Source organism: Myotis daubentonii, chromosome X (assembly GCF_963259705.1).
Source record: "Myotis daubentonii chromosome X, mMyoDau2.1, whole genome shotgun sequence".
NCBI lineage: Eukaryota > Metazoa > Chordata > Mammalia > Chiroptera > Vespertilionidae > Myotis > Myotis daubentonii.
In genome coordinates this window covers 134,015,821-134,043,776 of record NC_081861.1, presented here as the reverse complement: position 1 = coordinate 134,043,776, position 27,956 = coordinate 134,015,821, and the positions used below count along the sequence as shown (strand labels likewise).

At 43.5% G+C, this 27,956-nt stretch overlaps 1 protein-coding gene across 7 annotated transcripts; it reads left to right on the top strand.

The window, feature by feature from the left end:
- The first annotated feature begins 5,586 nt into the window (after positions 1-5,586).
- Positions 5,587-26,748, top strand: TCEANC (transcription elongation factor A N-terminal and central domain containing). Of its 7 annotated transcripts, none has more exons than XM_059678583.1 (6): positions 5,625-5,684; positions 7,537-7,673; positions 8,280-8,398; positions 8,762-8,845; positions 9,316-9,479; positions 15,584-17,369. In XM_059678583.1, exon 6 carries the CDS (start codon positions 15,592-15,594, stop codon positions 16,648-16,650), a length of 1,059 nt encoding a protein of 352 aa, XP_059534566.1. In that variant the 5' UTR covers positions 5,625-5,684; positions 7,537-7,673; positions 8,280-8,398; positions 8,762-8,845; positions 9,316-9,479; positions 15,584-15,591; the 3' UTR covers positions 16,651-17,369. The 7 variants fall into 7 exon arrangements, 6 of the variants coding, with proteins under 6 accessions (XP_059534563.1, XP_059534567.1, XP_059534566.1 ...); XM_059678581.1 differs by lacking the exon at positions 9,316-9,479 and adding an exon at positions 7,813-7,868 and having other exon boundaries at positions 15,584-17,368; XR_009450464.1 differs by lacking the exons at positions 9,316-9,479; positions 15,584-17,369 and adding an exon at positions 26,501-26,748.
- The last annotated feature ends 1,208 nt before the right edge of the window (positions 26,749-27,956 follow it).

Sequence of the window (27,956 nt, the reverse complement as noted above, 5' to 3'; positions counted from 1 at the left end):
TAATGTAACCATATATAAATATATTTGGGAGACCCCTAGCTGGTTTGGCTCTGTGGATAAGAGCATCGGCCTGCAGACTGAAGGGTCTCAGGTTTGATTCCAGCCAAGGGCACATGCCTAGGTTGTGGGCTTGATCCCCAGTAGGGGGCGTGCAGGAGGCAGCCAATCAATGATTCTCATCATTGATGTTTCTATCTATCCCTCTCCCTTCCTCTCTAAAATCAATAAAAATATATTTTAAAATATATATTTGGGGGTTAGAGGGCATTATACTCAACTAAAGGACTGCATTTCTCAAAATCTCTTTCAGTTGGAGGAGGCCACTGAAGCATTGGTAGGCTTCCAGGAAGGATCATTAAAGAGGGCTCTCAGCTGGCAGCACACTTTGGCCATCTCTCTTCTTCCTTCTTCCCGCCTTCAATGTGGTTGTGAAGGCAGCTACTCTATGAGGTACTTCGTGATCCTGAGGGCAAGGACCACACCCTATAACAGAGTGCATAGCTAAAGGAAGCCTGGGTCACTGACGACATTATGGCATCTCTACAGCTGCGCAGACTGGTCACTGCTCAATATTTTATTAAGTGAAAGAAAAAACATCCTTCGTTGGCCTACCTAGGATTTCAAACAAAGCACAATCCAGACTCAGGTGACCACTCTCCCTGCTCCCTGGGGGCTACTTCTGCCATTTTCACCACAAGACCATAGTCTTGGGCATTAACTTTTTAGACCCTTAATACCAACACATTGGCGCTCTCCCTTCCTGGAGCATGCCCATGCCTTTCCCTTTCCTTTTCCTCTCCTCCCCACATCCCTTCCTCACTCCCAAGCCCCAAGAGCCCTTCCTACCTCTACAACATGTTTCCTACACCCATTTCTTCTAGGAATTATTTCTTTTTAAAAATATATATTTTTATTGATTTCAGAGAAAAAAGGAAGGGAGAGAGAGAGACATCAGTGATGAGAGAGAATCATGGATCGGTTGCCTCCTGCACGCCCCTTACTGAGGATCGAGCCCACAACCCAGCCATGTGCCCTGACTGAGAATCAAACCGTGACCTCCTGGTTCATAGGTCAATGCTCAACCATTGAGCTACAGGGATAGGAATTATTTCTACTTCTGTGATTTACCAAATAAATATTCTCATACAGTTAAATAAATACATAAATAAATAAATGCCAACATATTGTTTTAAATTCCAATCAACAGCCTGTAGTGTCATGGAGCTCTAACCTGCACCCGCACTGAATCATACTTTGCTTCCTTTGGGGAAATCTAAGGTCAGCTAATTCTGCCATGACTCCCATATCTGTTGACCCTGGCCATGATCCAATGTGCAAACCCGCCATGTCATCCACACTCTCGCACTGTCTCACCCCAACACTGTTATGCGCTTCCTCTTCTGGACACTAACTCCCACTGTTTCTGTCCCCTCCCCCATCACACATACTCCACAGTCTGGTAAACAAACTCTGCTACATCGTAATTCATGCCAGCGATGTCTTCCTCCGTCTCTCTGAGCTCTCTCCCATAGCCACTCCTACCCCTGTAGCTTGATCAAGTGGCTGCCACTCATCCTCCCACAGTGCATTCTCCTCACCCTACTCTTGTTTACAGTCTCTTATTTCTTGATTTCCATGTAAAAACCACTGTTCATTGGAGGTGCCATTAAGGAGCTCTCCAGCCCGCTGTCCTTCCTAGCCATTGTCATCAATCAATCTGTGCAGATGACATCTGTGCAAATGACCCATCCAATATCCTGGCCTCACAGGTCTTTGACCTCCTCTATTCCAGTCACTGTCACTGTCCTTTTAAAAAGCTTTTCCCTCATGAGTCCAAGCTGCGGTCACACAGCTCTCCTGCTCAAAGTGAGACACATCACTTGCACCATTCATTTTTCAGACCTTCTCAGAGTTCCAGCAGTGCCCCCTTGTGGCAGCCTATGTGCATATGTATGTGGCTGCCACCAGGGAAACAGCTAAAAGGACTGTCTTCAGCATCAGCCCCCTTACCCCCTCACCCCCCACTGCTCCATCTCTCCCTTTTCCGGTGTCTAGTGAACTCATGCTTCTTTCTGGATACCCCAAACCTTACAATTCAGTCACCCCTGAGATCTTGAAGAATCCAATCTTGCAGAACTCTCATTCTCTTCTATCAACGCTTACTGGTCCTATGTCCTGTTCCGCTGGTCTCTGCCAAGTGAAGGGAGGCTACCCTTCAAAGATAACTCAAGTGTCAGGAATAAGCAGCTGCAAGTGTAACTTTTACTAACTCATATTTTCTGTTGTATAATGGCAGCTTCAATGCCTTCATACCAAGGAGTGAGTAAGAAGGCAATTTCAGCCCCATGGTAAGATCAGGCGTTCTCTCTTCTGTAAGAGAACATTTCTTTTTTCACGGATTCTCTTCTGATGGCCCTCAAATCTCACGTTAAAATGGGGGCTGTGTCAGTTAGTGTCTGTGGGTAGCAAACAACAGAAACATCTCAGCTACATGTCAAAGGGAAGTTGCAGTAAAAAAGCAGGAGTGTGCAGGCAAGTGGGAGGATCAGTGAGCCAGCCTTGGAAATGGTCTGCAGGGCTAGCAGCAGAGCTATAGAAAAAAGTCATTGCTGACCAGGATGCCGCCATTGCCAGAATGACCTCACACTGTTAGTCTCCACATTGTTCTGCTCAAAATTCACATTCTGGGAGGGGTGTGCATTTGGGTCAGCCTGGGTCATGTGGCTGCTCCCAGCTAGGGCAGATTGGGGTCACTAATTAGCTTTTCAGAGAGTGGGCTAAAAGCTGCTGACCCAAACCCGCCGGAGTCCCCACGTGGACCATATCACATAAACACTGGGATTGAGTACATGCCAACATACCAGTCTAACTGATGTACTCTTGTCATGACAAATGAGTTGATGCCTTTGTTTTCTTTAGCAACTAGAAACTTAGTTGATGTTTGGGTTGGTTTTTAAACTAAGAACAATAAAAACTAGTATATGAGCTCGGCCAGTGTTGCTCAGTGGTTGAGGATCGACCCATGAAGCAGGTGGACACAGTTCGATTCCCGGTCAGGACACATGCCTGGGTTTCAGGCTCCATCCCCAGTGGGGGGTGTGCAGGAGGCAGCCAATTGATGATTCTCTCTCATAATTGATGTTTCTGACTCTCTCCCTTTCTCTCTCTGAAATTAATAAAAACATTTTTTTAAAAACTAGTCCTTAGGTCTTTTACACCGCTGGTTAAATGTATTCCCAGGTATTTTGTTGTTGTTAATCCTCATCCAAGGATATTTTCCCATTGATTTTTAAAGAGAGTAGAAGCAAGGGGGAGAGACAGAGAGAGAGAAACATCGATCTGAGAGACACATTAATTAGCTGCCTCCCGCATGTGCCCTGACTGGGGCCGGGGATTGAGCCTGCAACCAAGGTACCTGCCCTTGACCTGCCGTCGACCCTTCAGTCCATGGGCCAACACTCTAACCACTGACCAAACTGGCTAGGGCAATTCCCAGGTCTTTTTTGTTGATGTAATTATAAATGGGATTGTTTTCTCAGTTTCTCTTTCTGATAGTTCATTATTGGTGTATAAAAATGCAACTGATTTCTGGATATTTCTTTTATATTCTGCTACTTTATTGAATTCATTTTTCAGTTGCAGTAGTTTTTTGGCAGAGTCTTTAGGGTTCTCTGTGTACAGTACATGTCATCTGCTATATTGTCATTTTTGATGAATGGTCCCTCTGGCAGCACTCCCAGGTTATACCATGAAAGGGGGGCTGTGGATGGTGAGTACAGTTTGTCCATGAGAATGGGCCTCGAAGCAACATGGTGCAAGAACAAAGGACAAGGAAGCAGCACAGACCAGTGCTTTTTAGTTCAGGGTTTATGGCTTGCTTTCTGATGAACTGCTGAGAACCAAAATGAAGTGAGGCGTTTCATGGAGCAGTCGGTACAGGATCACTGGCAGCCTGTGCTCTTCCCTGGTAAGAAGCCACTCTGACAAAATGAAATCCCAGCGGTAGGCTGCAGCTCAGATTTCCTAACCACAGTACAAAAGACAGTCGAGTAGGCAGGTCTTTGAATAGAGTTGGCATCCTTTCATCCCACTTTTTTTGTACTTTTCCTATATTTTTCTGATTAAATGGAATTTTGGAGCAGCCCCAGTAACCAAGTAGTATAAATATTGTTTCATTGCCTCTAAATTTCCATCCTATGAGCTACACCAAGAAGTTATTAAAGCCAGACTTGCCTGCCCTTCACATGTGTTTCTCTTTGCTGTTCCGGAGTTACAAACCACACCTGAGCTGAGGGAAGGTCGGAGCTTTGAATTGGATGAGTAGTTGATTTTTTTTACATTAGGTTAGAATGGGTTTTAATAACCTAAAAACGAAGATGATTTCTTTTTTTTTAATATATTTTATTGATTTTTTTACAGAGAGGAAGGGAGAGAGATAGAGAGTTAGAAACATCGATGAGAGAGAAACATCGATCAGCCGCCTCCTGCACATCTGGATCAGCTGCCTCCTGCACATCTCCCACTGGGGACGTGCCCGCAACCCAGGTACATGCCCTTGACCGGAATTGAACCTGGGACCTTTCAGTCCGCAGGTCGACGCTCTATCCACTGAGCCAAACCGGTTTCGGCGAAGATGATTTCTTGATACCTGAAAGTAATTGGAAAAGGCCTCAGGCTCCAGCCGTGGAGGAGCCATGGGAAAGGGGAGATAGCCCACAGAGCTTTGTTCCAAGGCAGTGATGAGAGAACAATGTGTCTTCTGACATTCACCCTACGGAGCCCAGCCTGTCCAATAAAACTGATTTACAGATGTCTCACTTTGTTCTTGTGATAGCATCAATCTTCTAGCAATCATCTTTTGAAACTAAAGTCTCTTAGGTTACATCCAGAATGGACTTGCAGTATTTCAACGGTTTTTTAAACTGAGTTACTGCTGCTCTTTTTTATCTTTTAACTTTTTTATTTTTTATTTTGGCTAATTATGGCTGTAGTCTTGGCCTTGTCTTCCCTTCTTCTAGGGAAGGTTTATTACATTGCTCCATCTTACATTGCCCTGCTTCCTGACAGCATCCAGTCCAGAGCAAACCCCTGCTTCCTTGAACCGCCCTCCAAGTTGTCTTACAGGAGGGGATCAGCAAAGAAGAGAGCCACATTCTGAGTCTAGTTGTACCATCACTTTGGTTTTATTGAGCCCGTCCAGGGGAAGATGTGCACTGGTGATTAGTGCGGGATGCACTTGTCTACTTAATGAATGTCCACTACTTTCCCATTAGCTGGTGCATGCTAGGGGTGCAATAAATGCTCGTGGAATTAATCTCAGCGTTAAATAGGTAATGAACATTTTGTCCAAAGTTTTGTCAATATTTAGCTGAGCACTGTCTTGACTGGAAGCAGAAATGGAACGTTGCAGAGCAGTTCCACAAACCGCTGCTGAAAAACAATACCCGCACTAGTTTCTTCCATCCGTCGAAGCTGCACTGTTGGCCCTGGGCCAGCCACCTCCAGCGAGCGGCCCAGACCCGCCCCACGGCCGCTGATCGCTGTGCGCAGGCGCTGAATCCCGGCTGTGTTTTCCATTCTGCGGGCTTTGATTGGCTGAACCTTGGTGGTCCCGCCCTGGCAACCGGAAGTCCACTTTAGACTCGGAGGCCGCGGAGGGCTCCACGCTCAGCCGGCTCTTCTTGGTGAGCCACGCCCCGGGTTTGTCTAGGTCTCTGCGCGGGGGAGTCCTGGTGTGCCCTGGGCCTTGGGTGGGGGAGGCCTGAACGTTCCTTTGTCCCCTCCGCCCCGAGGGCCCCGGAGTGGGCAGATCCCTCCGGGCCGCTCCTGCTTGTGTTGGGTGCCAGGCTGTCACCCCAGAACGGTTTGCTGCAGGCTTGGCTTGTCGCTCCATCCCACCCACCGGAACCAGAACCCGGGCTAGAGCGGGCCCTTGGGTTGTCCCTTCCATTCAATTGCTAGGGATCATCTTAACGTGAGAGGCCCCTAGCGCAGTACAGTATTGACAGTTCAGAAACCGAGACGCCCCTACAAAACCGAGACGCCCCTACGGACAACAACATAAACCGATGAACAAAAACAGATCTAGAGACAGAAGACTGTCAAACCTCAGAGGGGAGGCAGGAGAGGGTGGGGCTAAGGGGTAGAGATCAACCAAAGGACTTGTATGCAAGCATATAGGCCTAACCAATGGACACAGACAACAGAGGGGTGAGGACATGAGTGGGGGGGAGGGGGGACAATGGGGGGATAAGGACACATTTGTAGTACCTTAATCAATAAAGGGGAAAAAAATTAAAAAAAAAACATTTGGCATTTCTCTCCCCTAGAGGAAGGGGCTCCCAGTGTAGCTGGATTAGATCTTAGATCTAAAGTTCTAATCAGATCTCAGTTACTGCTAATTTGTAAACTTTTGGAAAATTTTCTTTCGTCTTCCACTCTTCGGGGTTTAGGCCAGATGTGTGCACCTAGCACATACTGTAATACTAGTTAATAATGACAGGCTTTTATATGCATACTCTTGCTGGCGCTGTATACACTCTCTTTTTGGTATGTATTCAGAATCTAGAGGTATAGGTGTGTATCTAAGCATTATCTGTATTAGCATATGTTCTAGAACTCTGTTATCCAATACGGTAGCCACTAGCTACATAGACAATTGAGTACTTGAAATGTGCCTGGTCCGAATTGAGTTGTGCAGTAAGCATAAAACAGCGAAATTTTTGAGAATTAGTATGAAAAATATAAAGTATCTCAATAATTTTTTTATATCACATGTTGAAGTAGCAGTATTTTGGATAAACTGGGTTAAGTAAAATGTATTATTAATTTCACCTGTCTGGTGGTTTTTTTATTTTGTTTTGTCTTGTTTTCTATTTTAGAGAGGAAGGGAAAGGGAGAGAGAGATAGAAACATCAATGATGAGAGAATAATTGATCAGCTGCCTCCCATAAGCCCCACACGGGATCCAGCCTGTAACCAGGCATGTGCCGTGACCTCCAGGTTTATAGGTCGAAGCTTAACCACTGAGCACCACCAGCTGGACTCACCTGTCTGTTTTTTTAACGTGGCTGCTAGACAATTTTAAATTCTATCTGTGGCTTGCATTATGTTTCTATTGGACAGCAATGTTCTAGAAAAGGGATCAGCAAACTGACCTGCAGCTGAATGCAGCCTGCCTGCTTTTGAAAAAAGATAGATTGAAGCAAAGCCACGCCCACTCATTTATGCATTGGCAGTGTTGCTGTTTCTGCTGCAAGAGCAGCGGAGTTGAGTAGTGCGTACTGAGATCGGATGGCCTGTGAAGCCTAAAATATATGTTGTTTGGCCTTTTAAAGAAAAAGTTTGCCAACCTCCTGTTCTAGAGCAATGCCTGGTATTATAGCAGATATATGTAAACCTTTTGATTGTAGTCCTGTGTAATCAATCGCCAGTCAGGCTTACTGTGTGACAGGTGTAGTTCTAAGGACTTTATGAGGACTATGTCGTTTAATTCTCATATTAATCCTAGGATGTTGGATTTCCCCCATTTTGTAGATGAGGACAATGGGGCACAGAATGGTCATGCAGCTTACCCAGCATACTCAACACACCTCACTTCTGGGGACTGTATCTTCTTGAACCTCTTTATCCCCACATGGCTTGACTCCTGGACCCCACTTGATTAGCCAACAGTAGACACCATGTTTCTTTTTGTTTTTAACTAGAATTTCTGTTAATGATTTTTAATTTTTATTTATTTATTTGTTTATTTATTTTAAATTCATGTTGTCGTTAATTTTCCCCTGTGATATTTTTCTATTGATTTTTTAGAGAGAGTGGGAGGGAAGGGGAAGAGACAGAGAGAGGGGCTGGAGCCTGCAACCGAGGTATGTGCCCTTGACCAGAATCGAACCCAGGATCCATCAGTCCTCAGGCCGACGCTCTTCCCACTGGGCCAAAACAGCTAGGGCTGTGAATGATTTTTTTTATACTAGAATTGAGATGAGCTTAGTCTCTGGTGGAAGAAGCTGAGGGGCCCCTGAGCTCAGGTGCAGTGGGTACAAGCAAGGTGATCTGTATGAAAAGAATGAAGTTCGCCAGCAGAGAGGAGGGAGCATCCTGAATTTAACAAAAAGTATTGGGTGAGTAATTCTGAGCATTGGCCAGGTGTTTGCCAGATGTGTATCAGCGAATGAAACATGTCATTCTTAGGGTCTTGTGGGGGAGACGGACAATAAAAAAATTTAATGTAATATGCACCATGAAAAAACAGTGCAAATACTTGATGTTTTTAACAGGTTTCCTCATCTGTAAGATGGAAATGAGCCTGTCTCGGTTATTGTGAGGATCCAGATGACATGAGTGTACTGCAGGTGGAGTTGCTCAATAAATATACATTGCCTTCTGCTACTACGAGGTAAGAGGGGAAATGAATATGGGGAATTGAGTGCATCATGACACCTAACACAGGGCAGTCACCACTTGTAATTTATAGAGAAGGTTTTCGATTAGTTGTGCCCAGCAGGTGTTTTTAATATTTCCTGATTTAACGGGGCTCATCTAGCCGAAGCGCAGTCAGAGAGGTTCTGTGCGTTCAGTCTGGGAGCAGGACGGCAGGCTGATAGCAACGTCCCTGGGACATTCCTGCTGCGGGCAGGGAGTTACGCCTGTGCAGTGGTCGCAGCTCTGGTTTCAATCAGAATCGCCTGGAGCGCTGACAGAATACCCAGGCCTACCTTCGCAGATTCTAATTTATTGTGATATCATTCTATCCCACAAGGGCCTGGCATTGCTGTTTTTGGTTTTGCTGCTTACTTTCTCCAGATGGTTCGGATTTGCAGTGAGGATTGAGACCCACTCAATGGTGACTGATACAGGCCAGGCTCAGAGAGCTACGGGGGCAAAGGCCCAGAGCTGTGAAGCTGGCTGAGCCTTCGGTGGTTCAGCCGGGCACAGGGGGGGCGGGCTGGAAGGGGGCGTTTCATTACCTGGCCAAGGACCTTGATTCCATCCTGAGAGCAGAAGGCAACCCCTGAAGGGCTCTAAGTGGGAGAATGAGCGGATATCTTGGTAAGATACGCACTAGAGCAGTGGTTCCCAACCTTCCCAATGCCGTGACCCTTTAATACAGTTGCTCATGTTGTGGTGACCCCCAACCATAAAATTATTTTCATTGCTACTTCATCACTGTAATGTTGCTACTGTTATGAATCGTCACGTAAATATCTGATATGCAGGATGTATTTTCATGGTTACAAATTGAACATAATGAAAGCATAGTGATTCATCACAAAAACAATATGTAATTATATATGTGTTTTCCTATGGTCTTAGGCGACCCCTGTGAAAGGGTCGTTCGACCCCCGAAGGGGTTGTGACCCACAGGTTGAGAACCGCTGTATTAGAGGATGACCCCTCTAACGAAGTGGCAGGAAGGCAGTGAGGATGCAAGTGGAGCTGGTCAGATGACAGCCAGCCCAGATTCGGTGTCCTCCTATGTGAGTCTCCTGGTGGATCGTGTCTATCTTTGTGGGTCGTAATTGGCTGCATTTTTCTGTCTGTATTCCTTCCACTGAGCTGGCAGCTCCTTCAAAGCAGAGACTATTGAGGCTCAGCATCTATCATGCACTAGACACATACGAAATTTTTTATTAAATGAACTATGTAGAACTCGAAACTGGACACACAGCTCACTTTGTCTTTTTATGACAGTCCGCAAAATTTTGTATCCCAGTTGCTTCCACACTAGACTGCCCGCCCTCCCACTAGGGTAATAAGTGATTTATAGTCACCTGATTGCCCCATGGGGGGAATAGAAAGTTTGACAGGATTTAAATGCTGTTAAAAAGATGGAGAGCCCTAGCCGGTTTGGCTCAGTGGATAGAGCGTCAGCCTGCGGACTGAAGGGTCCCAGGGTCGATTCCGGTCAAGGGAGGACACATGCCCAGGCTTCAGACTCAAACCCCAGTAGGGGGCCCACAGGAGGCAGCAGATCAAGGATTCTCTCTCATCATTGATGTTTCTGACTCTCTTTCCCTCTCCCTTCCTCTCTGAAATCAATAAAAAATATATATATTTTAAAAAGATAGAGAATGGAAAATAGTATGGCAGATCCTTGAAAAATTAAAAATAGCCAAAACCGATTTGGCTCAGTGGATAGAGCGTCGGCCTGCGGACTGAAAGGTCCCAGGTTCGATTCTGGTCAAGGGCATGTACCTGGGTTGCGGGCACATCCCCAGTAGGAGATGTGCAAGAGGCAGCTAATCGATGTTTCTCTCTCATCGATGTTTCTAACTATCTCTCTCCCTTCCTCTCTGTAAAAAATCAATAAAATATATTATTAAAAAAATTAAAAATAGAATTACCATATGATCCAGCAATCCCACTTTTGGTATATACCCAAAGAATTGAAAGCAGGGCCTCGAAGAGGTATTTGTACCCCCATGTTCATAGCATCTCTATTCACAAGAGCCAAAAGGTGAAGGCAACCCAAGTGTCCATCAGTGGATGAATGGATAAGCAACATGTAGCCTCTGTACTCAATGGAATATTTTTCAGCCTTAAAAAGGAAGGAAATCCTGGCACATGCTGCAACATGGATCAACATTGATGATATTACGCTAAGTGAAATAAGCCAGTCATAAAAAGACAAATACTGTATGATTCACCTTATATGAGGTATATAAAGTACTGAAATTCATAGATATTGTAAATAGAATGATGGCTTCCCACGGCTGCAGGGAAGCGGGAGAGAAAGGAATGGGGAGTTAGTGTTTAAGGGCACAAAGTTTGTTTTGCAAGATGGAAAAAAAAGGTTCTGGAGGTTGGTTGCACAACACTGAATGTACTTAACACTTCTGAACTGTAAACTCGAAAAGGGTTAAGATGGTAAATTTTGTGGTCTATAGTTTACCACAATTAAAGATGGAAAATGAATAATTATGGAGGAGAGCTAAATAGAGGGACATATGGAATGAAGAGCAAAGTGCTTACACATGAATGCATTCACTTCTGTAGATTGATGTGCGTAAGAGACAAGTTTTGCTAGGATGCCAGACTGCTGCTCTCCTGGCACTGATGCCCTGAAGCTGTAGTTAAATTCCCCTTCAGAGTCTCCTTGAGACTCTGACCCTTCGTTGAGAAATTCTGACCTGAGTTAAATATTGCCTAATTGCCATGTGGGCACTGTAGACCTGTCTCTTATTAACCACCTTGTTAACCTCCAGCTAACTTCAATCCTGATTTCGTTGGTATTCATGCATATAGAGTGAATATAGAAGGCAGGCAGGATGAATATTTCTTCTTGGTTAGGAAACTTTCCAGCAAGTGGGGGAGGGCTTGGGACCTCATCATCATGACATGGCTGCTTGACTTCCTCCAGATCCCGAGATGTCAGGTGGACAATTTTGAGATAAATATCCAGCAATCGAGAGTCTTTTTTATTTTTCTGTGCTATCTTTCTTCTTTGTTTCCTGAGCCTTTGCTTTTGGGGGAAGTGGAATCTTAAAAAAGGAAAAACCATGGCCGTGAAGTACTGAATGGATAATTAGAAAAATAGCCACTTAAGATCCTGAATTGATGGCCCATTGAGTGACTATTAAATGACTGGGGAAAAAAAAGACTGCCAAGGTTGTCTACTTTCTGGTGGTAAAAATACAAGACTTGGAATCTTGAGGAACATGGAAACACCAGAAGGAATCTCATAGTTGTGGCCAAGAGTACTTAATTTTTTAAAGGGTACTTAATTCTTATAGTTGGTGATAAAGTCTGAGAGGAGAGTCAACTGTTTTAGAGTCAGGGTAGACTCCTGAGGAGACTATGAATGCTAATCTGAATGCAAAGCCATGGTGATGGAGTACCTTTGCAGTATTCTGATTCCAGAGGGAAGGTTTGTTGAGCCACTCACATTGCCATTTTTCAGTAGGCACATATATATTTTTAAAATATATAGTTTTATTGATTTCAGAGCGGAAGGGAGAGGGAGAGAGAGATAGAAACATCAATGATGAGAGAGAATCATTGATTGGCTGCCTCTTGCACACCCCCTACTGGGAAATAGAGCCTGTAACCCAGGCATGTGCCCTGACCAGGAATCTAACCGTAATCTGGTTCATATGTCAACACTCAACCACTGAGCCACACCAACAGGGCTAGGCACATATCTTAAATGTATATAGAATTTATCATGGAATCATATTAGACTAATAACTTTTGTGATTATGAAAATAATACATAGTCATCATGGAAATCCGAAAAGAGTAAGAGAACAAAAAAAAAATAACCTAAATCTTGCCATTCAGAAAATCCCAGTCTGACATTTTGTGTATATATTTTCAGCCTTTTCACATATGATTTTTAAGTAAAATTTGGTTCAGACTCTATATGTTGTTTTTAAATAACAGCTTTATTCAGATATAATTTATATACCATCCAATTCCCCTATTTAACATGTATACTTTAGTACTGGAGGTTGGTTGCACAACACTGAATGAACTCAACATTACTGAACTGACCACTTGAAAAGGGTTAAGATGGTTCATTTTAATGATATGTGTGGTTTTTAGTATATTGACAGTTGCACAACTTGTCACCACAATCACCTTTAGAGAAGATTTTCCACCTACCCCAAGAAAAACTGCACCCATTAACAGCCACTCCCCTTCTCATTTCACCCACTGGTGCCCCCACCCCCAGCCCTAGCCAACCACCAGTTTCCTTTGTGTCTCTATGAATTTGCCTATTCTGGACATTTCGTATAAATGGAATCATACAATATGTGGTCCTCTGTGCCTTTCACTTAGCACAATGTTTTCAAGGGTCATCCATGTTGGAGTGTGTATCAGAATCTCATGTCTTTTCTTTTTAAAATATTTTTTATTGATTTCAGAGAGGAAGGGAGAGGGAAAGAGAGAGAGAGAAACAGCAATGGTGAGAGAGAATCATTGATTGGCTGCCTCCTGCATGCCCCACACTGGGGATCGAGCCCACAACCCGGGCATGTGCCCTGACCAGGATTCGAACTGTGATCTCCTGGTTCATAGATGGATGCTCAACCACTGAGCCATGCCGGCCAGGCAGAATCTCATTTCTTTTTATTGCCAAATATCATTCCGTTATATGGATATACCACATTTTGTGTATTCATCCATCAGTTGATGGGCATTTGGGTTGTTCCTTCTCTTTGTTATAAATATTGCTGCTGTGAACATTCATGTTTAACCATTTGGGACCTTCTCGTTTCTTCTCAGTTTGAAGAAAATTCTTAGCTATCCAGCCTCCACATCACTCATTTCCTTACAGTAATTTATAGAAGTAGATTTGCTGTCTAAAAGGACATTACATGTTACACCTCTTGTCAGATGGTTTCTAAGAAGTCTACATTCATTCTCTCTGGAATCACTTCAGTGTTATTAGCCTGTGTATGTTCAGTGGTGTTATCTAATACCAAGTGCTGTAAAATAGGAGTCCATGAATTTTTTTTTTTTTTTTTTTTTTTACAGAGAGGAAGGGAGAGGGATAGAGAGTCAGAAACATCGATGAGAGAGAAACACTGATCAGCTGCCTCCTTGCATGCCCCCTACTGGGGATTGAGCTGCAACCAAGGTACATGCCCTTCACCGGAATTGAACCTGGGGCCCTTTAGTCCGCGGGCCGACACTCTATCCACTGAGCCAAACCAGTCAGGGAGGAGTCCATGAATTTTTTAAAAGACAGAGTCCCTGACATCAAGACGCTTATGTTCACATTTAGCCAGATGGGCAGATCTAGATCCACGGTTTTCATGTAGGCAAGATGGTGTACATTATGTGGAGAGAAACATAGACTGGTGAGCTAGAGTAAACATTGGCCTGCCCGGGAAGAGATTCACTCAGATATAATCATCAAGCAACTTTTTACACCTAAAAGTAAAAAAAAAAAAGAAAGAAAGAAAAGAAAAAAAGGTAACAGAGCCAAACTCCAGCCTAGGGACCAGTTAGTCCAGTGTCATAAACCCTCTGGATCGCTTCTAACGGTTCTCAACCTGTGGGTCGGGACCCCTGAAAATACATCCTGCATATCAGATATTTACATTATGACTCATTACAGTAGCAAAATTACAGTTATGAAGTAGCAACGAAAATAATTTTATGGTTGGGGGTCACCACAACATGAGGAACTGTATTAAAGGGTCCTGGCATTAGGAAGGTTGAGAACCACTGGTAGCCTTAGTGTAAACCTTTCCGCTGTTCTTCAGAAGACTCAGATGTCAGCACAGTGGGGCCCATCAGACCTGGCTCCGGCTGCCTCCCAACCTGTGCTAGCTCATGGCCTCTTTAGATTCCTTGGGACATCTAAACAGCATCCCCTGTTGCCCTGTTTCTCATTCTTTTATATTCAGAAAAGTACCATGTAAAGATTATAAAATTAGCCTGGCTGCCATGGTTCAGTGGTTAGCGTCGACCTATGAGCCAGGAGGTCATGGTTTGATTCCTGGTCAGGGCATAAGCCCGGGTTGTGGGCTCGACCCACAGTGTGGGGCATGCAGGAGGCAGCCAATCAATGATTCTTTCTCATCGTTGATATTTCTGTCTCTCTCTCCCTTCCTCTCTGAAATCAATAAAAATATTTTTTAAAATTTCTCTAAGCCCTAACCGGTTTGGCTCAGTGGATAGAGCTCCCGCCTGCAGACTGAAGGGTCCCAGGTTCGATTCCGGTCAAGGGCATGTACTTTGGTTGCAGGCACATCCCCAGTAGGGGGTGTGCAGGAGGCAGCTGATCGATGTTTCTCTCTCATCAATGTTTCTTTTTTTTTTTAAATATATTTTATTGATTTTTTACAGAGAGAAAGGGAGAGAGAAAGAGAGAGAGTTAGAAACATCGATGAGAGAGAAACATCGATCAGCTGCCTCCTGCACATCTCCCACCGGGGATGTGCCCACAACCCAGGTACATGCCCTTGACCGGAATCGAACCCGGGACCTCTCAGTCCGCAGGCCGACGCTCTATCCACTGAGCCAAACCGGTTTCGGCCTCTCTCATCAATGTTTCTAACTCTCTATCCTTCTCCCTGCCTCTCTGTAAAAATCAATAAAATATTTTAAAAAAATAATAAAATTTCTCTAAAAAAAAAAAGATTATAAAATGAGCAAGTAGTTCCCTTATATAGCTGAATATGGGAAGAAGTTTCCAGACTTGCTCAGTTGTACCCTGTTGATGTTGACACTGGCATGATTTCATCCCCAACATGACCACCAGATTCCATGCACAGGAAGTGACAAATCTTGATTCGGGAAGCTCACTGATTTGTAAAATTAGAGGTGGCAAAAGTTATAGCAGCTCTTTAAGCAGCCATTCATGCAGAAGCTGTTTACAGTGCCGCTAAAAAACCAAAACAAACAAACAAAAAAACCCAAAAAAACTACTGAGAATCAAACTTTTTAAACGAAACCATGCCCCACTGCAGATCCCGTTTTCTAACATGCCACACCCATTTTTATTACCCAACTCCTTTAGCAAACACCATGTAGGTCACTGGCAGAAAGTGCCACGCTACTTACTATCAGGAAGCCGTGATTGGCAAACACAAGCCTAAGAAAATGGAAAACTCTTTTTCTCTTTGCAGCTGTGAAAATGTCTGCCAGGACCCAGCTAGCGGCCAGAGCTTCCCGTATTGAGCAATTGCTGTCTGAAGGGAAATTTGAGGATCTTGGCAACCACCTGACGGAGCTGGAAACTCTGCACGTGACCAAGGAGCATCTCCAGCAGACACATGTGGTCAGGGCTGTGTACCGTGTCCTCAAAAACTGCCCCACCGTGGCTTTGAAGAAGAAGTCCAAGTGTCTCCTGTCGAAATGGAAAGCTCTTTATAATGATCCTTATTTCAAACCAGGGGACAGCCCCAAATTCTTCCCCGTGGGTGATAAGGACAAAAATTCAGGACTTTCTTATGACTCACGTCCAGATGAGACATTGCGGGGCTCCAGTTCTGATCCTCTGCTATCTTCCCAAGATGCTATAGCAAAAGCCGCTGAAATGCTTATGCCTGAAAACAGCCCGAATGGAATGGAACGTAAGGAAGAGGATGTCAAGGGCGGCGACCCCAAATCCACTGACAAGAGATCAAGTGAGTTGCCACATCCTGCAGTGCCCGTGAGAATGAAATGCACAGAGCTTCTTTATGAAGCTTTAACTAGTTCTTCCACCAATCAGCCCAAAGCCGAGTTGTGGCAAAGCTTTGCAAGAGAAATTGAAGAGCACGTTTTTACCCTGTATTCAAAGAACCTCAAAAAATATAAAACTTGTATCAGAAGCAAAGTTGCCAATCTGAAGAACCCCCGAAATTCTCACTTACAACGAAACTTGCTCTCTGGGACCATGTCACCAAGAGAATTTGCCGAAATGACGGTCATGGACATGGCAAGCAAGGAGCTGAAAGAGTTGAGAGATTCCTACACGGAATCTGGCATTCAGGAGCATTGCCTTCCCCAAGTGATGGAGGGCACCCAGACGGAGAAAATAAAATGCAGACACTGTGAAAAGTTCAATTGCAAGGTCACTGTAATTGACAGAGGAGCACTTTTCCTTCCAAGTTGGGTGCGGAATTCAAACCCAGATGAACAAATGATGACCTATGTAATCTGTAATGAATGTGGGCAACAGTGGTACCATAGCAATTGGGTGTGCTTGTAATGGTAAATAAATGCTCTGGGCCTGGCACATATCTTAAATGTATATAGATTTTGTCAGGAAGTTATCTTAGACTAATAACTACGATTATGAGAATCAGAAAAGAGTAAGAGAACAAACAAAAATCACCTAAATCTTGCCGTTCAGGAAATCCCAGTCTAAAATGCTGTGTATCTATTTTCAGCCTTTTCACTTGTGATTTTTAAGTAAAATTTGGTTGAGACTCTATATGACGTTTTTAAATAACAACTTTATTCAGTTGGCTGGGCGTCCTCTTGTATTCCCTGTCAGGGCACTTGCCGGGGTTGTGGGCTCTGTCCCTGGTAGGGGGCATGCATGCAGGAAGCAGCCAATTGATGTTTCACTCTCACATCGATGTTTCTCTTTCCCTCTCCCTCTCCCTTCCCCTCTCTAAAAATTAATAAAATTAGTTTTAAAAGTAAAATAAGTAAATGTTCTGAACAACAGATAACTGGAGTGAAACCTTATATTTATATCACCCTTTTATGCTTGTTTTTAAAATCCTATACAACCCTAAGAAGCCCAGTTGGTGTGGCTCAGTAGTTGAGTGTTGACCTATGAACCAGGAGGACACAGTTGGATTCCTAATCAGGGCACATGCCCGGGTTTTGGGCTCAGATATACAAGAGGCAACCGAACAGTGATTCTCTCTCATCGTCAATGTTTCTATCTCTCTCCCTCTCCCTCTCTGAAATCAATCAATATATATATAGATAGATATATATATATATATATATATATATATATATATATATATATGTATGTATATAATTTTTGATGCTTTGGCTAGAGAGTGGATGACTGTCTGCATTGTGCTTTGTGGCCACATAGTACTTTGCTATCCTCAGAGTGTTAGAGAGCATAACCTATGAGCCTGTTAGAAATGCAGACTCTCGGCCCCAAGCTACTGAATTCAAACCTGCATTTTGGCAGGATCCCCACGTCATCCTGTCCAAAATAGTTTGAGAAGCACTACTTTAGCAATAGGCCGATAGTTATCAACAGTGGCTGCATATTAGAACCATTTGGGGAACTTTGAAACTCTACCGAGGCTGAGGGCCAACCCTAGAACAATCACATCTGAATCTGTGGGCTGCAACCCAGGCATCAACATTTCCTTTTTAATTTTTTTCCTAAATATGTTTTTTTTTATTGATTTTTAGAGAGAGATGGAAGGAGAGGGATAGAGAGAGAGAAACATTGATAGGCTGCCTCCTGCACGCCCCTACTGGGAATCGAGCCCCCACCCAGGCATGTGCCCTGACCGGAAATGGAACCAGTGACCTCTTGGCTCCTGGGACGATGCTCAACCTCTGAGCCACATGGGCCAGGCTTCTTTTTAATTTCTTGAGTAATTTTGAGATGCTGTCACAGTTGAGAACTGCTCATACCTAGGCTCTCACTCGACCCTTTTCACGGTTCTAAGAAAAGACTGTTGTTCTGTATACTTTACAGGTGATGAAACAGGTCCACAGAGATGCTGTGACTTGCCCAAGCTACACAACCACAGGTAGCCCGACTCAAGCTGCTCCCAGCTTTTCTACCTCCAAATTCACTGTCAGCGACTGCCTCAATATTAACTTTATTTTTTTTAATCCTCACCCAAGAACATGTTTCTCATTGATTTTTAGAGAGTGAGGAAAAGAGGGGGAGAGAGAAAAAACATTGATGTGAGAGAGAAATATCGATCAGTTGCCTCATATGCACCAACACCAGGCATCGAACCCACAACCCAGGTATGTGCCTTGACCAGGAATCAAACCTGCGGCCTTTCAGTGCACTGGACGATGCTCCAAGCAACTGAGCCGCACCGGCCAGGCTACTTTGGCTTCTGAGAAATGTGTTCCGAGAGATGCAGGACAAAGTGAATAGTGCCTTTAGGCTCTAACATTGTGTAACTAGAGCTTTGTTATTTTTCCCTCTTTTCTCAGTTTACAGGTCTTCCTTAAGCCGCGAAAGTTACCCTATAACTAATCCTACAGTGTTTTATTTTGAGTCCTTGATTTGTGGAAGGAGTTATGGGGTTTTTTTTCTTTGCAAAGTCTCCAGGGTATGTAAACTCTTCAACTATGACAGCGGTTCTCAACCTGTGGGTTGCGACCCCTTTGGCGGTCGAAGGACCCTTTCACAGGGGTCGCCTAAGACCATCCTGCAGATCAGATATTTACATGATGATCATAACAGTAGCAACATGACAGTTATGAAGTAGCAACGAAAATAATTTTATGGTTGGGTCACAACATGAGGAACTGTATTTAAAGGGCCAGAAGGTTGAGAACCACTGAACTCTGACCTTTAGTTTCTGATGTTAGGGAGTCTTCATGTTCCCAAGGGCATGTGTTTTAGGTCTGCAGGGGAGGACAAAACACTTGGGAGGCTGCAAATTAGACTGAAAAAGACACATCAACAAGAGAAAACCAGTTTATTACCACTTGCTACATGATACCCACAGGAGAAACTCAGTGATGAGTAACTCAAAGGGCTGGTTAGAACTTAGGCTTATATGGCATTTTAACAAAGAACAATACATTTGTAGAGAAGACAAAGGAAAGGGGCTTTTGGTTTCTAGGGGAACCTAAGGGAAGGTAGTGGTTATTTAGTCATTTGTGTAGTCTCAGTGCCATCTCGTCCCCAGTGATAAGGTTGTTACCCACTTCCTGGTACGGAATTCATGAGGGGAATTTCTGTTCTGTTTTCAGGGAGGGCAGGAAGCTTATCCTATGTCTGCTTTTTCTCATTCGCTTTCCGCTCAGAATGATCCTTATATCAGGATGGCATATCCCGGCGTGGCATACTCTGACCCCCTCTAGGTCTGAAGTTCCAAATCTACTTACGGAAAAACAGGAATAAATCAGTCAGACGAAGGCCATTGCTTCAGCCTTTGACTCTCCCAACAGTTCTCTAATAAATGAATTGAAAAGGAAATGACTTCTTTGAGGCCTTGCAAACAGTGTCTCAGCAAGTGGTATAATTGTTTAAACACAGCAAGCCTTCTGTGTGGTTGCAGCTGGTTTTTTCCCCCTCTTTTAAACATTCATAGATGCCATGTTGGTGTGGCTCAGTGGTTTAGTATTGACCCCATGAACCAGGAGGTCATGGTTGTATTCCTGGTCAGGGCATGTGCCCAGGTTGCAGACTCAACCCCTAGTGTGGGGCATGCAGGAGGCAGCCAATTGATGATTCTCTCTCATCATTAATGTTTCCATCTCTCTTTCCCTCTCCCTCTCTCTGAAGTCAATAAAACATATTTTAAAATAAATATTCATAGAATGTTAATTGTAATAGCTTCACCAAGTTTACTTCTGAAAAATAAAGAGTACAAGTTTACTTCTGAGTTATCTGCAAACCAGATGACCTGCACATTTGCATAAGTTCTTTTCTCTCAACTTGTTTAACTTGCTTTGCCAGACCCTGAAGGCCTAAGCGCACTGACAGAATTCCCCCAAAGGTGCTCAAAACTAAAATGCCTTTGTGTTTCAAATGGTTTTGAAGAAATCGCTTGAGGCCATCCAGTACGAATTCTATTTTGGTCCCTTTTCTCCCTGTGACTTCCCAGGGCTGTTTATTGTGAGGTGGCATATTAGTCCTTTAAAGAGAAACTTGCAAAGTCACCTAAAACTTCAAGTTTCACAAAGTGTGGTTTCATGTGACTTGGAATGATCTTAAAGACTATTCAGTGGGTATAAAAGAGCACAGTACGTGAAACCCAAATGTGATTAGTTCATGTCACTCTTTGCTTTTTGGTTAGGGTTTTTTTTGTGTGTGGTTTTTTTTTTTTTTTAGTGTGTGTGTGTTTTGGGGTTTGGGGTTTTTTTTTGTGGGTAGTTTTTATTTATACTGGAATTTTGCAACCTAAATTTGCAGACAAAAACGCCTGAAATGGAAATTCTTTTACTCTCCAAGACGTAAAAATCTGGCTAGTCCTCCTCATTTTGTATTAACTTTGTTAGTGACTATTGCAACTAGACCTGGGAAAAATAGTAATCTGGGTTTTTGCTTTAGATAGCATTTTGTTTTCTAAGCATTGGTAATCATTCTTTCACATCCTAAATTTTATTCCCTAAAAGTAAAGGTGTTGTTTCTTTTAACTTGTTTGTTTTGTTAATCCTCACCAGAGGATATTTTTCCATTGATTTTTAGGGAGATTGGAAGAGAGAGGGAAAGACAGAGAGAAACATAGATGTAAGAGAAACACATCAATTGGTTGCCTCCCGCATGGGTCCTGACCAGGGCCCGGACTGGGGAGGAGCCTACAACCAAGGTATATGCCCTTGACTGGAACCGAACCTGGGACCCTTTGGTCTGCAGGCTGACACTCTATCCACTGAGCCAAACCGGCCAGGGCAAAGATGTTTTTTATTTTATTATGTTTTAATATATTTTATTGATTTTTTACAGTGAGGAAGGGAGAGGGATAGAGAGTTAGAAACATCAATGAGAGAGAAACATCAATCAGCTGCCTCCTGCACGCCCCCTACTGGGGATGTGCCCGCAACCAAGGCACATGCCCTTGACCGGAATCAAACCTGGGACCCCTCAGTCCGCAGGCCTTCGCTCTATCCACTGAGCCAAACCAGCCAGAGCAAAGGCGTTTTTTTTTTGTTTTGCTTTTTTTTAATTGCTTGTGGGGTAAAGGATCTTTTATTTACAGTAATTTTTATAGGAAAAGGACCTAAGACTGGAAGGTGTCTGTCAAAGATGAGGCATCGCAAGGGTCCACAGGCTGAGGCATTGTCACAGGGGGAGAGGGGGAGAGGGGAGAGGTGAAGTTAAAGGGCCATCAAATTCATGAAGGCCTCCTCGGTCATGATAAGGACTTTGGGGGGTTTTCCAAGCTTGAGGGGAAGCATGGAAGCTAGGGAGTTGGTGGTGATAAGATTTGAATGACCTTTAGGAAGGATTTCTGTGGCTTCTATGTTAAGTTAGATGGGGAAGAAAGCAAGGGTGGATGCAGGCACACCAGTTAAGTGGCCATACCAATGGCCCAAATTTCATATACCTGGTTTCAAACACAAGGACTCAAAGACAGCTCTCCCTGTATCCTTATGGTTGACAAAGTCCTTGATAATGGGGTTCAGGACATGCTACCCCAAAATATTTTAAGCTAAAGGAATTTGAGAAATGGCAGGTGCAGGAAGGACTCTCTGATCTCCCCATTCTCCCCTGAGGCAGTTCATAGGACCCACCAGTGAGAGGTGCCCGCCCCACACCCAAGGAAAAGACCATTCTTATGTCTATAGCATAGATGGAGACATGATGAGAGGAACCGGAATGAACAGGCCCCATTAGGTTTCCCTCAGATTACTACCATTGGCTCATAACCTTTGTTCTATCTCATTTTCTCATGACTTTCTGCTCTTCATTAAACCAAGTAGAAAAACACTCGGGTTTAACCGTTTAAGTATTGATTTTCTTATAAAAGCTCCTGTGTCATGTAAAACTGACGTTAAATAAATGTGTGTGCTTTCCTCTTGTTAATTTGTCTTTTGTAACAGAGTCCCAGCCAGGAACCTGGATGGGTAGAAGAAAAACGATTTTTCCCTCCCATACATTGGCAATATTGCAAATGGATGCTTCATAAAATACAACCAACCCCAATTCCCTACTTGTGGCCCATAATAAGAAATAACAAACAGCACAGAAGCTCTGCGCCATGCGAGGATAGCCTGGATCCTGGTTGCCATGGTTCTGAGGAGCAGCTCTGCGCTGGGCACAAACCTCAGTTGTTATACCTGAATGCAGAAAGGCTCTCTTCATGGATTTTCCCACATCACTCTCCTTTTGTCCATGTCACTTCTTTCAAATCCAAACTTGGTACAATTGCAGCTCTGTCTCTTCCCCAGCCCTTCCTGGGATCAGAGGCTCCTTTCATTCCCCATTTCCATTTCCAAGGACCAGTCAGGAAGCCCGCGGCTGGCAGCGCTCCACTGCCTTTGCAAGGGCCGGCCTTCATCTTTCAGGTCAGATTGCTTTGTTATTTATAACTTACCAGTAAGTGCAAAATATTTGACTCAAACATTTTTCTGTCTCTCAGAGGTATTTACTGTAAGGGCCTAGATTATAGAAGGCACCTTCTTGCTTTCTTTATTTATTTTTAGAAGGCACCTTCTTGCTTTCAGAAGAGCCCACAGCCTGAAGGGAGAACCCATGACGACTTCATGTAATCTCATTTGCAATATTGTTTAAAATTAGGCTTCCAGAGATGTTACTGTGTGTTACCAGAAAGGCTATGCAGTAACAAGTGCACATTGCTTTACACTTTGCCAGGTGCTGGGGGCAAAGAGATGACAAGACACCGTCCCAGGCCTCAGGACCCACGAATACAGGTGGAGCGCCAATGCCATGTAGCCAGTAGTCATTTTCCACTTTAAGAGACCGAAGAGGCAGGGGTGCAGGCGTCTAGGGCAGTGATGGCGAACCTATGACACGCGTGTCAGAGGTGACATGCGAACTCATTTTTCTGGTTGATTTTTCTTTGTTAAATGGCATTTAAATATATAAAATAAATATCAAAAATATAAGTCTTTGTTTTACTATGGTTGCAAATATCCAAAACTTTCCATATGTGACACGGCACCAGAGTTAAGTTAGGGGTTTTCAAAATGCTGACACACCGAGCTCAAAAGGTTCGCCATCACTGGACTAGACACATTCCCTACCTACCTGGTGCCAGCCTTCCTCAGAGGGGCCTCCAGGAGGGGACCGCCAGAACCACTGACAGATGAAGAGGAGTCAGCTGGCGGCCAGGCAGCGTGCTGGGCTCTGGCCTTTGCATTTCTGCATAGAAGGCCCCTTCCTCTTTCAGTCACACATCCAGCAGGGCCAAAGCTTCCATCCACAATCATTGCTCCCCATTTCTCTCTGTTTCTTCCCCATTTCTCAAGCCACAGATTTGAGCTGCCACATACGCCCCCGGTTAGATCTGTGCCCAGAAAAGAAACTGCAGTAAAATCAGCCCCGCACTCTCGCCATTCGCAGTGAGGCCCTGGGATCAGCTGTGTCAGCATCACCTGGAAGCAAATACAGACACCAGGGCCTCATCCAGACCTACTGACTCTGAATCGTCCTTGTCACAAAGCCCTCAATGAGTCCTACGCATGTTCCAGTTTGCAAAATGCTGTCCTGTCCACAGCCATTGGGCCTGCGAACTCTGCCTCCCACTTAACACCTTTGGATGAAACCCCAAGTTCCCAGCTAGCACAGCTCTCTCCGCTGGTCTTGGTCACAACCATCTCCACCTTCCATGTTGATAAATGCAAGGGACACTTCTCAGCCCTGAAACCTATCAGCAGCATTTACACACTTGCTTCCTTCTTGAAAACACTGTTTTCATGTGGCTTACAGCAGGTCACTGGCCTCCTTGCTGGTCATTGACTGTGCCAGGCACACACCTGCCACAGGACCTTTGCACCGGCTGCAGCTTCTGCCTCAAATGCTCTTATTCCAGATTCCCAATGACTTAATTTACCTAGCTCGGATGTCACCCTGGGCAGTGATGCCTTCCCCAAGTACCCTTTCTGATTTTTTTTGGTAGAGCTTATTCACTATTTAGATACAATGCTTTACTTACTTAGTTTGTTAATTGTCAGTTTCCCACCCCCCTCCCTTCACCAAATTGTAAATTCCATAGAGTTAAGGATTTTTGTCTTCTTAGTTCACAGATTATCCCCAACCCTAGAACAGTTCCTGGCACATGGAAAGCCTTCAACAAATATTTACTGAATTAATGCACTTAAAAAAACCATAATAGCCAGAAATATGACATATCAATACCTATGCATATTTATGTAAAGAATTAAAAACCTGTTTAGAGGGAGTGATTATAGTTTACAACAGGCAAAACAATTTGAGAGTGGAAAGAATGAAGAATTGGAAAAGAGAAAGCATGTTTTTCCCAGAATATTTTTGAGCTTTTCTTTCCCATGTAGTATCTTTGAGTGAGCATCTATAATAATAAAAGCGTAATATGCTAATTAGACCAGACGTCCTTCTGGATGACCTTCTGGATGATGCCGAGGCTGCGAGGGAAGCCCCGGTCCCGGGTGCCAGAGGGAAGCCGGTGCCAGCAGTTGGGGGAGGGAAGGCCTACTCTTGCATGAATTTCGTGCATCAAGCCTCTAGTCCAGTGGTCGGCAAACTGCGGCCCCTTGAGTGTGGCTCTTCCACAAAATACCACGTGCGGGCGCACACGTACAGTGCAGTTGAAACTTCATGGCCACACTCAAGGGGCCAAAGAGCCACATGTGGCTCGTGAGCCGCAGTTTGCCGACCACTGCTCTAGTCAGATATAAAATCTCAGGCCACATATGCTCAAATGCTAGGGTATAGACAATTGTCTTGTTGTCTTAGGACCTTTCCCTTTCTCTGCATTATTTTCCATTTCAGTATTCCATACCATTTTCACCAGACAAATAAGGAAAAGGAGGTCAGAATAAAATTCTATTTGTTCATGGTTTTATTTGCCAGAAAACCCTGCAAGTATTTAATAAGGAACATAGTTGAAAGAATTGCTTGGTGATTTCTTCATTGTTGTTGACTTAATACCTATGTATTACAGACTGTCCTTGAGTGTATGTTGGTGGTTCAAATGTGCATATATATATATATATATATATATATATATATATATATACTGTTTGCAACATATGAGGGTTTTTTAAGCTCATGTGCATTTATTTAGTTTTGTTACAAGTCAGCAGTTTTTTTTAATTTAAATTCTACAATTCAGCAGTTGTTAGTGTGTATTCACAAAGTTGTATAACCACCACCGTTATCTAATTTCAGAACACTTTCACCATCCCCAAAAGAAACCTAGTCCCCATTAGCATTCACTTCCCGTCCCTCGCTCCCCCCAGCCCCTGGCAGCCACTCATCTACTTTCTGTCTCTATGGATTTACCAGCTCCAGATATTTCATATACATGGAATCATACCATATGTGCTCTTCTGTGTCTGGCTTCTTTCACATGAGTTGTTTTTTTAAAACTCAAGAAATAAATGTTGTCTTACTAACCAATGGAACTGTGCTGACCTTTATTTAAAGTGCAGCTTTAACTGAATTTACGCAAATAACTTAACATTTATACCTGTTACAATTACACTTCTTCAAACTTTTGTGTGAATGATTATTTTTGGTTAACCACATGCAAAACTTGACATATTGAATGCAGAAAAGCTCAACTCTTATCTACAAGATAAAGGTCATATGATTTTTTTTCCTTAAGAAAAAGGAAATACGGATACTTCCCCTCGTTTCTTAATTTAGTTGGCAAAGATGAGTTTAATCGAATTTCATCACTAAGGACTTCGAGTTACTGTGTTTGGTGAGAACTAAAGTTTGTAATTTTTAGCAACATATGGGGTTCAGTTTTTCCTCCCCTGCCTATCTCCTTCCACATACACACCCTCTGGCATAAAATTATTGTGCTTTTGAATTGTTTAGCTTGTTATAAAGTAGTCTTTTCCTCACATAATTCCATTACATCATTAGGCTGGGGGATTTCACACTTAGCTCATCCGATGAATTTTCTGTATTCTATCTCTCCCCTGTTGTATCACTGCTTTACATTACTTGTGGACATGTTTGTTTGTTTTTTCCCCTCAAAGCCACAAGGTTAACTGCTTAATGCAATTTTGTAAAGTTGATTTTTATTCAAGTGGGAGTGGGATTTCAATATGAGTTCATCCATGTTTCTGTTCTGCATATTTCACCCCACACTTTGGAAACACTGCATCGAACTTTAACAAACTGTATCAAGTGTTACTATTATGAATGTTTCAAACCCCAAATAATGCATTCCAAATAAATTTTTTAATGTTTTTATTTATTTCAGAGAGGAAGGGAAAGGGAGAGAGAGCTAGAAACATCAATGATGAAAGAGAATCATGGATCGGCTGCCTCCTGCATGCCCCCTACTGGGGATCGAGCCCACAACCCGGCATGTGACCTTGACCAGAATCGAACCTGGGACCCTTCAGTCCACAGGCCAACGCTCTACCCACCGAGCCAAACCAGCTAGGGCCATTCTAAATAAATTTAATTCATGTTATGGAATTTGAAACTTACCAAATCAATAAAACAAAGCCCTGAGTCATAAGAGCTGTGTTAGATGGTTTTATTGATCAAATAGTTTATGACCCTTCCAGGAGGACAATTGTAGACCACCACAGCATTCAGATCAGCTTGCTCCTCACAGCGGTTCTCTACCTGGGGGTCGGGCCCCCTAAAAATACATCCTGCATATCAGATATTTACATGACGATTCATAACAGTAGCAAAATTACAGTGATGAAGTAGCAACAAAAATAATTTTATGGTTGGGGGTCACCACAACATCAGGAACTGTATTAAAGGGTCATGGCATTAGGAAGGTTGAGAACCACTGCTTTAGAAGGATTGGACATCAAAATGTAAAACTTGCTTTGGCCAATGACATATGGATGGGCACTTTAAGAGCCAGCAGGGGTATTATTTTGGTCTGTTTCTCTCAACCCACGAGACCTGCAATATATCAGACAGGGTTTGTTCCATTAGGTTAGGTTCATCAGTCTGGGTCCAGTGGGAAGATGACATGGAACCGGAACGACAGCTGACCCATATGGACATTAAGGTGAGAAATAAATCTTTGGTTTTTTTTAACCACTGAGATTTCAGGGGTAGGGGTTATTTTCTTTTTTTTTCTTTCTTTTTTTTTTTTTTTTACCACAGCATGGCTTAGCCTAAGCCAGTGGTCGGCAAACTCATTAGTCAACAGAGCCAAATATCAACAGTACAACGACTGAAATGTCTTTTGAGAGCCAAATTTTTTAAACTTAAACTATATAGGTAGGTACATTGTTATTAACTTCATTAGGGTACTCCTAAGGCTTAGGAAGAGCCACACTCAAGGGGGGCCAAAGAGCCGCATGTGGCTCGAGAGCCACAGTTTGCCGACCACGGGCATAAGCTGACTGATAGGAAGTGTTAAGAGAGGTGTAATGCCATTTGCCTGCATTTACATTATGAATCACAATAAGTTTGCACTAGATAATCTAGGAGACATTTGAACTTCATACCATTCAGAGTCTGTAGCTGCAAATAAAGACATCAACTCCTTGTGACTTAGAAAAGGAATTTCTTGGGGGAGATTATGGGTAGTTGTTAGAGGCAAGGCTGGTGAATGGAGTTTGTTCAGTGGTGGGGACAGCAGGACCCCAGAACATGACTGGCCTGGTTAAAATGCTGTCACTGCTAGGTACTTAATATTGCCACTGGCATCATCACCCCTGGCGCCATCCATGGTCACCAGA

Excerpts from the sequence above, each read along its gene's own strand:
- TCEANC (XM_059678584.1), top strand. The coding sequence starts at position 15,592 with ATGTCTGCCAGGACCCAGCTAGCGGCCAGAGCTTCCCGTATTGAGCAA.